A 16,443-nucleotide genomic window follows, 5' to 3' on the forward strand; every position below is an offset into this window, starting at 1 on the left:
GATAGTCCAAAATTAGATAAGAAAATAGGCCGTGGGGTTGACTCTGTGAATCGTGGTATTGCCCAATCATTTCAATCACGCGAGAAGGTTGGGACTTTCATACTACAATTTTTGTAGAAACTGTCTTATCACGGAAGAAGAGGAAACAATCAGGCTTAGGCCAATCAGGAGTGTTAAATCTTAACCAGCAGGAGGCTTCGAACTCTTGGCAGGAAATGTTCCAGTGATACCAAAATGGCTCTACGACAGGTCTTAGTGTGTCATTAGGACAGCCACCCTACCTACTTAACTGTTGATGATATTGGACCTTCAACAGACTATCTTAAGCCCAGTTTTAAAAACGATTCTATTTTTCTGTTTGAATACTTTCCGGAAGGGTTTACCTTTGGTCAGAGATTCATTGGCAGCTAGAGATACTTTTTGAGCAAGTTATGAGTTATATTTTATCCTGAAGCTCTTACTCCTATTTATGACCCGCTTTGGATTTTTGGATATATTAGCCAACTGTGGCTATTCAAAATAATATATTATAACCTTACCTAACAGAATGCATGTTCGTCCGTTTTTGAACGACTTTTTCAGAGCATTGAAAGGCATATTGCGGAAACTTTTTTTTGAATGCATATGTCGGACCAGGTTTCAAATATTTCACAGCAAAACAAATTTACAAAAATGTACCCGAAATTCTTGCAGCACTCAAAGTGCACTGATCTTTTCCGGTACGAAATTCTTTCTTTGCTGCGCTTTGTCCTCAGTTGAAGTGTGCAGATATCAGTTTTTCTAATGCTGACTTGATAGAGGTGTTTCTTCAGTTTAAATAATATAGAGCCAAAAAAATATGGCCAATTCGTAGTATGAAATATTTTAGAGGCTATACGTAAGGAACCATTTTTTAGCCGTTAAAAGTTGAGTTATAAACTTGAAAATGCTTCATCTTCGAGTGCCACTACAATTATTTCGTTATTATTGCCATTTCCACTTAACCGCCCAGAAATGTCTATCAACTGCCAATCACCGCAAACAGACCAACAGCTTGCACACCTCTGTACGGCTCGGGTTTACGATTTTTGAAGCGATCGTCTCGCGTCAATAAACACTGGCACAGAAATTCCAATAAAGCGGAAAACGCCAAACGTGTATGTACGAATTTTTGGCTTGTTGTACAATGCAAAAAATGTACTGCTTGCATATATAAATATTAAAATATGCACACATTTCATATACAAAAAAAAAAAAACAAAAAAAAATTACAAACGGGCATATAACAGGAAACAGGCAAAAGGGTAAGAACGCGTAACTTTGCAGCTTTGAGAGATTAAAAAAAAGCATAGTGGCACTCGTAAAATGCAGGATGGCAACTTAACAAAAGCTAAATTTTTGCTTTTGCCGCGCTACTCTACACTGGTGTGTGCTGAATGGGGCAAACTTTAAGTTGAAAATGTTGGCTCCCATGCTACTGCCGCTGCATCTTCATTCAACCGCAAAGCGCAGCCAATGAACTCAGAATTGACGCAGCTGAGCCGAGCACATCCACGTGGCCTCACGCACACGCACATGCACATATATGCTTATTGACCATATCAATTGAAAGCAGGGATTTATCCTTAATCCACATTTGTGTATATTACATGGCAGACTCTCAAAAGTACCAATGCTTGGCTACTTTATGAAGCAGAAGTTTATAAAGTGGGTCAAAAAGTTTACGAGGAAGCGCACATACCTACATATATGCGTTATTCATGTACTTTGCATACATAATATCAGATTACTTATAGTAAATGCTTGACCAACTCTATGAATGTTAAATGTATATATGTACTACTTATATATGTACTTATATATATAAGTGGAATAGAGAATAGGTTGAGTTGATGAGAAATACAATATATAAGTACATGTATCTTCACAATAATAGTTTTGATTTTAATTTTCAGCCGAAGGCCTTAGCCGCCAAAGCTTATTATCTCAGTGTATCAACTATTTATAGTTGGTTCTTTTATAAATAAAAAATAAATAAAAAAATCATGTGCAGCATCGTACACGTGGTAGAAGGGAAACTTCTGTGTGTGAATGAGTGTGAATAAGAGAGAGAGAGAGAAAGAGAGAAAGAGCGAGAGAGGAAGAGAAGAAGACAGGGATAATTTCAAAAGAAATACAACAGTATAAAATTTGTGTAACCAAAATTCGATTTTATTAACTATATATGCATTATGCTATCATCTGTTGGTGGTTCAATTGGTAATACTGATATAATTGGTTTGAGATAGCTGAAATATGAAATACGTGTGAAAATTTTGCACCTGCGTGGCTGTAAGCCAGTAGTGAACGGTGAATGAAATATATTATGCCATCAAGATTTTGGTTCGATGAGATATAGATGGCGGCTATGACAATAGTTTTTCCATTCAGCGTTTGACATTCTGCAATGCAAACATCGCCAACTGGTGTGACTGTTGATGAATATGACTGAGACTGCCTTGCAGTCATTTCCATGTTTGGTGTGACGATATTTACGCTATCATCTTGATTGTGGTAGATTGCCACACCGCCAGCTCTAACATTTAGTCGCTTATATTTGATGACGCAATTGAAATTTGGAATACTAATATCCTCGTTATCGTTTAACCAAGTATCGGACAAAAGTACTATACTCGATTTGCGGATGACAGAGTCTGTTAAATCTGCAGAATTTGCTCGTAGGCTCTGACAATTAAGAGTATATACAGATAGCCCTCTTCTCTGAGTCATGAAATCGATTATTTGTTTATCCACAGTTTCCAGTTTTTTTAACGATAGTCTGCGGAATTCATCTTGTAAATGAGACATACTGACTGATGCTCGTCGACCACGGTGGAATCTAAAATCATTTCCGTTCGTTATAATCCATAAACCTTCAATACAAGTGACTCGTGATAAAGCAACGTAAACTAATCATTACGAATGTTTTTTATCATATGCGTAAACAACTTCAGAATACGTGCTTCCCTGAGACTTGTGAATGGTCGTCGCACAAGCACAAACTAATGGAAAATGTGATCGTTTAGCGTTAATCGCTTTATTGTTGTTAAGCGGGATTGTTAATGTGCGTCGTCCGATTGGTACCGCTGTTTTACTGATATTATGAGCTGCAACATGACCAGCAACTTTTTTTCTGATTTTTTCTCTGTCGCGTAACATTATGATGTATAGCTCTCCTTCTCTTTCTCTCTACGTTGTATCTTTTTTTCTCTTTCGCGTAACGAAATCTCTAAACGTTACATTTTTTCCAATTCACTCTCCATTCTCGCTCAAATATCAAACCGCCGCTAAAGAAGTTTCACTTCAAAAATATTTTTTATTTTTACATAGTTACTAGCAACTCTCACCTTGTTTCACACAGGGTTCTCATAAAATAAGCGCCATAAATAAAAAATCAGTTTTAAAAAAGTAATAATAATAATGAAAGAAAAGTTACTTGTTACAACATTTTCAAACGATGGTCCAAATGAATGAACAGAATGCACAATTAATTGAACTTCAATAAGTGGCACTAACACATAGATGGCACTAGTTTTATAGCATTCACCTCTTCTTCAGTTAGTACTAACCTTAAAAAAACAGCTGTGAAAATTTCATGATATTCTATTCTTTAGTTCTAGAGTTTTTATGCTAAGAGTGACGCTACTTTTGTTCTTTTCAAAACAATAGATAAAAAAAAATTCGCCTTTTAATTTTACACTGCTTCTTGATTGGAAAAAATACCGTTGAAACAAAGCAATGGCTGGGAAAGTATTATGAAGACTCCGCTCTATCAGAAACAATAATAAGACGATGGTTTTCTGACTTCACACGTAGTCGTACAGGCACCGATGATGCATAACACAGTGCCAAAATGTCCAAAGAGGTGCTAACACATAAAAACCTCAAAAAATCCACAAACTCGTTTTGAATGATCGAAAAGTAAAATTGCGTGAGTCAGCTGATATCGTAAAGACACCAAGAGAACGTGTTGGCTTTAGATTGCATGAGCATACGACTATGAGAAAGCTCTGTTCAAAGTGGGTGCCGCGTTTGCTCACTGTTTTCTTTCATCAAGACAACGCACCTTGTCACAAGTGAATTAAAACGAATTGATCAAATTGCTCCCACATCCACAGCATTCGCCAGATTTGACTCCCAGCGACTACCGGCTGTTCGCAGACCTAAAGAAAAATGCTCGCTGGTAAAAAATTTCGCTCGAATGAAGAGGTTATCGCTGAAACTGAGGCCTATTTTGAGGCACAAAAAAAAACCGTTCTACAAAAATGTATTGAAATGTTAAAGCGGCACTGGAACGATTGATTTGTTCTTGAAGATAATTACGTTGATGAATAATGCTAATTTTGAATAAAACCAAAAAAACACAAGCTGACGAAGTTAAATATCTAGGAGTAATCTTAGACAAGAAACTGACTTTAAAGACACATGTTTCGCTGAAGATGGAAAGGCCATTAAAGATTTTTTAGCAATGCCGAAGAGCCTCTGGTAAGCCTGGGGTCAGAAATCTGTTGTGGTCCCGTGCATATAAACAGCACGTATCAGACTTCTCTGTGGTTTGGTGACGACGGACTATGGTTGAGTACACACCTCAGCAGACTGCAAAAAAGTGCATGTTAATGCGTCGCGGGTGCCGTGAGTACAACCGGCGGTGATACCCTAAATGATATACTGTCTTTGCTCCCCTTGGATCTTAAGATGCCACCGGAAGCAATAAAATCAATGCGTAGGCTCCATAAATATGATTTCTGGTACGAAGACGGAATTTCGAAAATCATTAAGATGCTATCTTAGTAGTATCCACTGTTTTTTGGTACCTAAGAGCGATCTTATGTACATAGTTTTATTTGTAAGGAAATTCAATATACTCACACAATGGAGTAATCCAGAGAACATTTAAAGATATTTTACATATATTTTCTTTACCGTTTTATTGTGGTTGACTCTCATAGCCTTGGTCTTGGCGATGCTGACCTCCAGTGCGACAGAGCGTGCCAGCGTGACTAGTCTGTGCGCATTCGCTTGCATGTCAGTGAGTTGGTGAGAGAGGAGGCAGATGTCATCGGCGAAGTCCAGGTCCTCATGATATCTGTTGGAACTCCATTCGATCCCTCTTTTATGTAGGGGCAATTGGCTCAAAACGTCTCGGACGATGGCGAAGGGAGGGGGTGAACAGGGACAACCTTACCTTACGTCTGCGCTGGTGATGAATGGGTCGCTGATGTTGCCGTCGTGAAGCGCTGCCAGTTCGGAGTTCTCGTAAAGTGCTTTAAAGAGAGGATTATCTTAGCGGGAACTCCATATCTACTCAACGCCAGCCATGTCGAATCTCGCTGGATTGTGCCGAATGCCTTCTTTTAAAGTCAAGGAACCGCATGTAAAGCGGGGAGTGCCACTCAACTAATTGTTCTACAATGCTGCGAAGAGTATTGGCTTAGTCAACACAGCTTCGGTAAGGGCGAAAATCACTGCTTTCGTCCCTTAAGGAGCGTTCGAAATACTCGCTTGATGAAAATAAGACGGCTTATTAGAGAATGTCGGAGTAGAGCTCAAACAGATATTCGAATGAAATGTAGAGCTTCTCAAGACTCGAATAATGACATTTTGCTTTTTAAAATTCGGATATCAAGTGTCCAAGCTATAGATTTAGGGGAATGCTAAATGTGTTTAGTGACAGTCAAGTTGCACTGGAGAACGCATAGGAAACCTCAAAAATAGTTCAGTAATGTAAAAAAAAGCTCAATTCTGTTGCAAGCCAGAATAGGGTTTTACTTAGATGGGTTCCAGCATCCCGCTGTGTTCAAGTGAATGAAATTGCCGATGAATTGGCCTACTGCGGATCAGCAGTTCCCCTATAGGCAGCAGAGCCATTAATCGGAATCAGTTCTACAGGAATCATGAATTGGATCAGCGATTTTGTATGTAATTTACGATACATAAAGAGCGATGGCCCAGTCTAAAACGTTGTAGAACTGCACGAGTTTTGCGTCCAGCCCGAACAGGAAACTGGCGAACTTTCTTCTAAAACTTGGTAGAAAAGATGTTCAGACATAAGGAGGATAGCATTGAGTATTTCCTCTTTGAGTATCTGGTGTTTGCTAAAGCAAGACTACGAATTCCTGGGTTCATATGTCATGAGAATGAGTAATATTCTTTCTAATAAATTGGGGAATATTTTCAGATTTGCCAGGAACTCTGGAAAAATCAAACAGAACTAGCTATCACTATTTTTATCTCTATTCCATCCTATCTCTTTTTCTCCGTTACATCTCTCCTTTTCTCCTTGACTATCTACCCTTTTACTTTCCAAAGCTTCGAATACAATGGGTTTTTTAGCTAGAGTGTTTTAGGAGGTGCTTCTTGACTCGCCTTTTTCAAATTGTAAACTTCAAAGACGTAGCGCCAGCATTCAAGGCTTTTAGCTGGTATGTAGATCAATAAGACAGTAGCAATATTATTTTCTGATGGGTGTTTTTAGTAGTTGTTATTGTGCGGCCTAGGCGAGGATGAATGTATTCTCATGTTCGTCGGAACTGAGTTCATAAAACATGGTGGTATGCGATCAGAATTGTTCGAGGTATAAGTGTGGTTATAGTTAATCTAATCCGGTAGTAGTTTAATTGGCCTTTGATGCTTTATAAGTCGGTATATATCAGGCGGCCACCGTAATCGAATGGGTTGGTGTGTAGCTACCATTTATGAGTGCGTAAATTCGAATGTCCGTGAACTAAAGAGCAAAATGGTAGAAACGTTTTTTTTTTAATAGCGGCCCTCCCTCGACAGGCAATGTCAGACCACCGGGTGTATATTTGCCATGAAAAAGCTGCTCATAGAAAACCATTTCCCGTTCGGAGTCAGGATAAAACTAGAAAAAAAAACAAGGCGCATCCCACTAATAGGAGGGGGAACTCGGCCAAACTCCTAACAGAAGTGTACACTCCAATTATTTATTAATTTTTTTTATTTAAATGTCATTCTTGAATGTGATCTTGGTTGTCGCAGCAGGTATACCACAAAATTAACTTTTTTTTTAATTGCTTCGGAAAACTTGTTAGCTTTAATATTATCTACGTGGCCTGGCAGCCAAATAAGTTTAATTTTGCATGGGTTGCCAATGAGTTTGCTTCTTATAAAGTCAAACTGATGTAATTTCTATTTTTGCAAAACAGACTAAAAATTCATTCGTACTCTTCGTGAAACAATTGATAAGGCAAATGGCTACGGCCTCTGCTGTAAATGTTGCGCAAAAGGCGAATAGTAGTCCGTAAGAGAGATTTTTTTTTTGCTCTTTTACGACAACGAACGCAGTTTGAGCTATCCTGGAACCGTCCATGAGTTGCCTGCCATTACTGCAATGTATTTTTTCGCAATCTCAAGTAAAATAGATTTATATTCTCCGCTCGATTTAATATGTTTTAACAAATTTCTTAGAATGCTTCCATAAGCTGCGCCGTAGTTTCCATGAAGCAGAGTCCATTAGCACTTTTGACGTATCAAATATTCTGGCTTAAATGCCAAACGTCTGCTCATTATGTTCAATTTGATAAGAGGCTCGTAATTTAATGGACAGCAAAATCGAAATGCTTAGCTTTACTCACACCTTTACATATACATGACCATTTTTATCAAAATTTACCTTGAATGTGTAATTTCATTGAAATTCCATCCGTATAAATTATTCACCCAGACAGCTGTGGGAAAGACAACAATCAACAGATTTTTCACATAACATCACATGGGGTGCCTTAGCCATCTTGAGTTGGCAAATTGAAGGCACAGGCAAACAGCTTACATTAAAAAATTCGAAACATTTTATTATTTGCATTATTCACACAATACTTACACGTGCGTGAAAGTATGTCTGAAGTTTATCCCATTGAGGGTAAAGCGCTTTTTGGTAAATTTGCGGTTGAACGCAAGATTAAAAAGGAAAATTGTAACCAAATGCTATTTCTGCTAAAGATACTTCGGCGAAAGATATGCATGGACAACATTTTTGTGTATGTAGCTTCTCAATATCAACTTAATAATCTGCGCTGGAAATATGTATGTCTGCTCATATATATATTTTTTTTTCACTTAAATGCATGCCGCATTTTTAATTAAATTTTTTCTATGAATTTAAATTATTGTCTCCATTGTGATTATCAACACAGTTCCCCTGCTGCATCGCTATATTGCATTACAGCAGCCAGCTGTTGCCAATTTCAAAATAAGTAGCGCACAACTATTTAATTTCATTTCCGTTCAACCGTCTAACTGTCTATTCGTCAGATAGCATCGCGCTCCATCTCGAATTGCAATGCTGCGACTACATCTGTAACCTTCTGCTGTCAACCACATTTTTCTATCTCTTCCACTTTAACTGCTTCATTGGTTTCTTTTCGCTTTGCTTTGCTTTATTTCATTTAAAATAAATTTATTTCTTTGTGCAAAATTTGTTTCTGCTTGCGAAGTAAGCATTGGAAACGACCTCCGTGCCAACACCGCCACACTGCCGAGTAAATGGCGCATGCCACCACATTTTGTTTTTTCTCGCGTTGAGCACTGCAACGACAGTCTTTCCCTCGATGTTGTTTACTATCTCCTAAGGTCACGAATTTCATTAGTAACACTTCCGTAGCGAAAGCGTGTAAATTCGTTGCACGAAGAGTAACGCGTAGCTCATAGAAGCGAATCGCTCACCGCAATGGTATTTAGGTACTTACATGCTCACATGTTTTCTAACTAAATCGCTTACCAGCCCATTGGGAGGGGTCGCCATTGGGAGGGGTATAAAGTTTTTTGCAAAAGGAAACAAGAGTTACCGATGGATACGTGCATTTTTCTAACACTCATACGCCACGTACAACACGGCAGACATGTCGTGTGTGTGTGTGAATGTGTGGAAGGGGATATACAAATGTACGTTTGCATGTGGTGGCAGATGTGTATACTTTTATTTAGACAGGAAACTTAAGCGCCTGACTGTCATAGCCCACTGAGTGAAGCTAAACGGCATGAAGTTTGTTGTGCTTGTTATTCCGAAATTCGATTATTGATCAAACAATGGAACGCGGAAATGTAACTGTGCATACAAATGTTTGTGAAGGTAACACTGCCAATGCGCTTAAATAACTACGAACCGGAAAGTTAAGAGAAACTTTAGCGTAAACTTAAATCCACCTCAGCCTCAAACTCAAACATACTTGAATTTCAAGCTTAAGCTCAAGTTCAAGATCAAACTCAAACTGAAATTCAAACCCGCAATACAGCTCACATTCAAACTTCAAATTTAACTGTAATTCTAATTCAAATATTGATTATAACCACCTATAACTCAGACTCAACCTTGGGATCCGGTTCAATCTTAATCTCAAACCCATACTTCAACTCACACTCAACCACAAGGTTTAATCTTACTTTAACTATAACTCTACTTCTAACTTAACTCCAACTCTAACTCTATCTCTATCTCTAACTCTAACTCTAACTCTAACTCTAACTCTAACTCTAACTCTAACCCTAACTCTAATTCTAACTCTAAATCTAACTCTAACTCGAGCCTAGGCCCAAACTCACACTCGAACCTAAAACTGAAATTCAAACTCACATTTTAAGATGAATTTCAAGTTTTAACTCTAAATCTAGCTTTAACTCACATTTAACCTCAGACTCAACCTCAAACTCAACTTCAAAGTTAATCTCAAACTCAAATTCAATCTCATACTAAAACCCGAACTCAAACCAAAATAGAAATTCAAATTCTTACTGAGCCCTAAGCTCAAGTAGGAAAAATACAAACAAACAAACAGCAGCACCAACTTATCATTACGAATTTACACTTCATTTACGAAGTAATTGATTTTACCAGCAACTCAGTCGCTTTTATGAGTATTGGTGGAAACTATGCAAACTACCCCAGTTCCATCCTGCCTCAACGATACCCAAGTTTTTCGCCTATCCAAACGGCACTACTGCCGTGTAAGCGCAAATTCTTGCATAATTAGCTGCACTAGAAACGAAATAATGCTTGCTTGGCATGAAATTCACCTCGAATTCCAGCACTCAGTTAACGGCCCGGTTGCGAAGGCGAAGGCTTCATTGCCAATCGTTCAACGCGCATTCAAATCAGTACGAACTTGGCACGTGCCGTGAGCGGTAGTGGCAACACTTTTTTTGGTGGCGAGCCCAAAAAAATTTTGTTGTCGTAGCGTATCGGCAACCACAACTGCACATCCAACTGCACGACACAAATCGAAAACAATTCGACATCGGCAACGATAGGATAACGATAACGACGACGTTCATGCCGTCGCTTAGCGCGGCGTAAAACGTGCGAAAAAAGTAAAATAGCAAAAAATCGAAGTACCAACGCAGCTGACTTACTATCAAACGTCATGCCAGTACATTGGGATTGGGACTGGGACTGGCCACATGATCACTTTTGGCATTGGCCCTCCACGCGTCTCTGGCCTTTCGATAGTTTTAGCTATCATGCCAGGTGTCCGACCTCACGTCGTTGGAAATCGACCTTCGCTCACCATGACATCGATGTAGATGTGTGCGGACGCGATTGGCACTTACATCACTGGAGTGACGACGGGCCTTGGTGTCATCGTTCGTGCTTGGCTAGTCGTGTGACCATCGAGACGGGCGATGAGCCGGACAGCAATGGTAAGGGCACCTTCAAGGTTGTCATCGATGTGCATCACTTCCGCGACGATGAACTCATAGTGAAGGTGCGCAATAATGACACCGTTATTTTGACGGGCAAACAAAAGGACGATCGTGGGGAAAAGAGCACGTTTTGCATTACACGCGAATTTACGCGCAAATATAAACTGCCGAGAAACTACGATGCCACGCTAGCCAAAGCCACACGTTCCACCGATGGTATATTGACAATTATGGTGCCAGCACCACCACCGCTAGACGATGTGGAGCGATTGGTGGATATTGAGCAAACAGGAGCATATTTTGGCACTACTACCACCAACAACAATGACAAACACGCCAAAGCTATTGAGAATGGTGAGAAGAATGCGGAGATCGATGAGGGCAAGGAAGGGGGAGAAGAGCAGTCGAAGAAAGCGCGTTTTGATTCTACGGGAGATACGAAATGAAATTCAACGCAAGCTGCTGTTGCTGTTATCACAAAGTGGCGCACAGGCTTTAAGGAGTACTTTAAAAAATGCAGGATTGGAAAGAAAAGCAATGGAAAACCGAAAATTAAATGCTTGTGATAACAGACAGCGGCGATTGTGGAGTAGTGAAATAAATTTTAAAGAAATTTAATACCAAAAAATATGCTTCAATAGAAGTAAATTTCAAAACAAAGAAAGCACAAATGAAATATAAATTTTACTCCTACCAAGCACAGTGTTCCGTAACTCACATTTAAAAAAATAAAAAGTTTATGCCGCACAAGTATAGCTTGCACCTAATTAATGTATGAAAACAGGAACCAAGTTTTTTGGCCTTCCGCAAAAATATCAATATTCTTAATACGAATACTTTTAATGGGAATACAACGATGCTATTAAAAATACTTATTTACGCCTAAGTCAAAAACCTCTAGTCTAACTTCTTCTCATCAAAAACTAAATAGTGCTATTAATATTCATATCTTAATTAATAAATAAAGGAAATGTTTTGTGGATGGAAGTCTATGGCGAAACAAAAATGTTTGTTTTTATTGATGAGAAAATTCTTTGTTTCACATATTTGGGAATTTATTGAAATTTGCTCTTGGGAAAGTGATGAATGCGTGATATAAAGTATGTACGTTCCAAAATGCAGTGATTAGTAATAAATCCACAAAAATTAATTTACCCGTTCACATATGGCAGATTAGCTGCAAAGTTGACAATCCCTGTCAAGACTGTTTCACAAGGTTTTTCTTCGTAGAAATCGGTTTGATGGAATATTTTAGTGTTTTTGGTCTGTTGAATTTTTATTAAGGGTGTAAAGAAAAGGCAAACCAAAACAATATTTAATTTAATTGCGGAATTAACACGTTCACGCCGGCGCGTACCACCGGTGGCCCGCACAAGATTGCTTCATGAGGCGGCGTGTACCACCAATGGTACTTTATTAAACGGTACCTATGAAATGCGATGCCATAAACGACTACCCTTATGAAAAAATTTCGTTTTATGACCTGCAATCGCTTCCGATAGAGCGAAAAGATTTAAACATTGCCGTTTGTGGGCGAAGACCATGAATAACAGCGCCGGCGGGAACGTGTTAATAGATAGCTGGAGGACGACGTCTAATGAGGTTGTAAACGATATTTCATTTTATAATAAGCAATATCAGACCAAATCGTCTATAGACACACGCTTTTTTATGCCTTGGAGTATTTATTTATTTATTCGCTTAATAGTCTAAAAGTATTTCTCACAGACCATGAAAAACAGTTCAATGTGATCTATAAATAATTTAAACAAATAAATAATAAATAATTTAATCAAAAATAAAGCAAACCAATAATTTATCAGTTTCCTTGTAATGAATGAAACAATGTAACATTTCTTATAAAATACAATAAATAATAATTTACTAAGGAAGAATATTAGATAATATTAAGAATTTAGTTGAACAATGCACTTATTAACAATTTGTAGAGGTTCTTTGTTGAAGAAAAATCTAGTCCAATATTTTTTGAAAGCGAATTTAATTCTATTACAGTTAAAGAAATCGGCGCACTGTACGCCTAATTAGTTTTAACCCATCCTAACCAGAAAATATCACGATTTCGTAAACTTCGCTGAGGAATATTGAAATTAATTTTCACGAGTAGCCTCCCTCAATCGCTGCAATATGAATGCATAAATTATAATATCTAACAAATTCGGCCGCCGTAGCCGAATGGGTTGGTGCGTGATTACCATTCGGAATTCACAGAGAGAACGTAGGTTCGAATCTCGGTGAAACCAAAATTAATAAAAACATTTTTCTAATAGCGATCGCCCCTCAGCAGACAATGGCAAACCTCCGAGTGTATTTCTGCCATGAAAAAGCTCCTCATAAAAATATCTGCCGTTCGGAGTAGGTCCCTCCATTTGTGGAACAACATCAAGGCACATGCCACAAATAGGAGGAGGAGCTCGGCCAAACACCCAAAAAGGGTGTACGCGCCAATTATAAAAGAAAAAATTAGCATTATGTATACAAACCTCTCTTCTTTGCCGGCGCCCATTTTATTTAGTTTTTACTTTGACGTTTCCCCTTACATCCTTACTAACTATCGATATCACAGAAAACACAGGGTTATGTGGGTAAAAGTATTTTTATAATCTAAGATTATTTTATAATCTCGGCTTTCGGGAGAGACATTTTGTATGGGTAATCTCGCTTTTTAATTACAGATTGGGAGTTTAGCTCGAAAAAGCAGGTATTCTAGTTATATGTGAACCCATTATAAATCACTTCTATAAATTTCGCTAAGGCTTAAAAGTTCGTTCACTCAAATCTTCAAGCTGAGAATGCCTGGTGCGCAAGGTAGATTGTGTATTTTTTTCTTATTTATGATACGAACGGGCGCGCTTAGATGACAATAGGATATTTTGTCAAATTTTTTTTGCTTGCGTATACGCAAGTTTTAAGGTATGCTTTTTATAGCTCATTGAATTTCAGTACAATAAAATTCAAATGTAAGGCAATTAAGAGCTCGCATTGATTTTTGGCAATTTTCTTCTCTAAGGTTTTATGCATTTTATTTTATATAGCTCTTCCATGCATTCCATATTCAAGAATCTTGTGCGCAAAATATAGTAGTGACTTCTAGTTCAACAAGCGGAGGATAGAGTCAATGCCTTCTGCTGGCGATTTTCAATTCGAAAGAATTTTGTCATGGTAGTATTTTATTCATGGCTTGTCACACTGATTATAAGTATCGCCTTGACTTTCAAATATAGTTGACACTGTTTTCAGGTTTTTTATGTAAAAAATATTGCTCAATCCTCAGAAAATGTAGATAATTCCGAAATTTCGAAATAAATATAATATACAATAATTCCGACTTCCCGGCATGCAATCCCGAATATAACTAGCTTATGATGTTTTCTTTTCTCTTAAAAAATATCACCTCAATACGCAACTATTTTATGAACATGTTGCCAACGCACTACGAAAATGTTTGATATTTTTATATAAGGAAAGAGCAAGAAAGAATGAACAAAATTTAAAAAATATTTTACAGACTAGTAAAAGAACCAATATGACTACCAAACTGCTCCAACAATTCATTTAGCAAAATTTGAAAATTAGATGTTGATAAAGAAAAATCAATAACAGAGGAAATTGAGAGCAATCTAAATTCTTTTAAGCTTGCTAGAATTGAAGAATTTGACGAATAGTTTCGCATCAGATCAACAGTCTTAAATACATTTATGAGGTGGATGCTAAATGAGTACACAATTTTCTAACTTTACTCGAACAAGCTATAGATATATAAGTGTATGAATTATCCTTAGATTTATAAAAAAACACTTCCCTTTAATATCACAAACTTGTGGTATTTCAATTTATGCCGTAAAGCCAACGACTTTGTTGGGTTAGAATGATTCTGAATGTAATACTAATTCTTAAAAACTAATATAGCCTGCCCTACTGCTGCTGGGTTTTCTAATAACAGGCGTTACAGGTGAATGTATTGCGCTATCGAGAGATGATTAACGATTTTTTATTGCAGCAATTAGATGGTATTGATCTGGACAACGTTTATTTTCAACAAGACGGTGCTACGTGCCACATAAACAACGAAACCATTGATCTTTTACGGGAAAAGTTTCCGGACCGTTTCATCTCTCGAAGAGGTGATCACAATTGGCCATCGAGATCTTGTGATTTAACACCTTGTGACTTTTTTCTTTGGGGCCACGTGAAAGAGAAGGTCTATTCCAACAGCCCGGAATCGATTCAAGACCTCAAAGATGGAATACGTGAGGATATCGAGGACATAGGGAGCCACTTTGCAATTCGGTTATGGAAAATTTCATGAAAAGGATTCTGTCCTGTAAGCGTGGTCATGGTGGTCACTTGCCTGATGTTATTTTCCACTATTAAAGGCATACCTTCCCCTTCATAATCAAATAAACATCCGATCATTTATATTAAAAAATAGCATTTTTCTTTGAATATCAATTATTCGAAAAAAAATTGCTATCGGTGATTTTGTTCTTTTTGGTTTTGCTACTGCTGATATTGCTGCTATTGCCTAAGCATAGCGAACATATAAGGTTGTCAAAAAAGTATTGCGGTATTTTTATTGAATTTTCAATTGTTCATAAAATTGGTTATAATAATGCGATTTAAGTCAAATATGCGCCGTTTTGTTCGATGACGAGTTCCCAACGAGATGCCAACTTCATAATGCCCCTCTTATAGAAGCTCGCTTCCCTATTGTCAAAAAACTCGGAGAGCCAATTTTCACAGGACTCTCTTGTGGACAACTTCCGACTACCAAGCTCGTTCGCCATGGACAGAAATAGGTGGTAATCACTTGGTGCGAGATCCGGACTATACGGTGGATGCAAAAGAACCTCCCATCCGAGCTCCCGGAGCTTCTGGCGCGTCACCAAAGATGTGTGTGGCCTGGCGTTGTCCTGATGGAAGACAATTCGGCCTCTGTTGATCAAAGATGGCCTCTTCTGCATGAGTGCTGCCTTCAAGCGGTCCAGTTGTTGGCAGTACAGGTCCGAATTGAGCGTTTGGCCATAGGGGAGCAGCTCATAGAAGATGATTCCCTGCCAATCCCACCAAACACACAGAAGAACCTTCCTCGCCGTCAATCCAGGCTTGGCCACCGTCTGGGCAGCTTCACCGCTTTTCGATCACGACCGTTTGCTCTTCACGTTGTCGTAAGTGACCACTTTTCATCGCCAGTCACCATCCGCTTCAAAAACGGGTCGATTTTGTTGCGATTCAGAAGCGATTCGCATGCATCCATACGGGCAAAAATGTTTTTTTGCGTCAAGTCGTGTGGCACCCATACATCGAGCTTCTTTTTGAATCCAACCTTCTTCAAATGGTTTATAACGGTTTGATGACTCATGCCCAGCTCTTGGCCGATGCTACGGCTGCTACTATGCCGGTCTCTTTCGATCAATTCAGCGATTTTATCGCAATTTTCGACGACAGGCCTTCCGGACCGTAGCGCATCTTCGATCACCTCTGCACCAGAACGAAAACGTTAAAACCATCGTTGTGCGGTGGAAATGGAAACTGTATCGGGTCCATAAACTGCACAAATTTTATTGGTAGCATGAGATGCATTTTTGCCTTTATCGTAGTAGAACTGTAAAATATGCTGTATTTTCTCTTTATTTTGCTCCATGTTTGCCACGCTATAACTCACGAACGACTAAAAGCAAACAAGAATTAATCAAACACGTGTTAGCACGTGAAAAGAGCTTTCCAAAAAGCTCTAGCGTGAACCGATGC

General features: G+C 38.4%; 2 protein-coding genes across 2 annotated transcripts in view; both read left to right on the forward strand.

Moving 5' to 3' along the window:
• LOC129247446 (uncharacterized) overlaps positions 1-16,443 on the forward strand; it is a 311,844-nt gene that overhangs the window by 35,320 nt on the left and 260,081 nt on the right. The window lies entirely within an intron of this gene.
• Positions 10,149-11,664, forward strand: LOC129248635 (alpha-crystallin B chain). Its single transcript, XM_054888258.1, has one exon. The coding sequence runs from the start codon at positions 10,395-10,397 to the stop codon at positions 11,118-11,120; it is 726 nt and encodes a 241-aa protein (XP_054744233.1). The 5' UTR covers positions 10,149-10,394; the 3' UTR covers positions 11,121-11,664.

The sequence above is a fragment of the Anastrepha obliqua genome, chromosome 5 (assembly GCF_027943255.1).
Source record: "Anastrepha obliqua isolate idAnaObli1 chromosome 5, idAnaObli1_1.0, whole genome shotgun sequence".
Classification (NCBI taxonomy): domain Eukaryota; kingdom Metazoa; phylum Arthropoda; class Insecta; order Diptera; family Tephritidae; genus Anastrepha; species Anastrepha obliqua.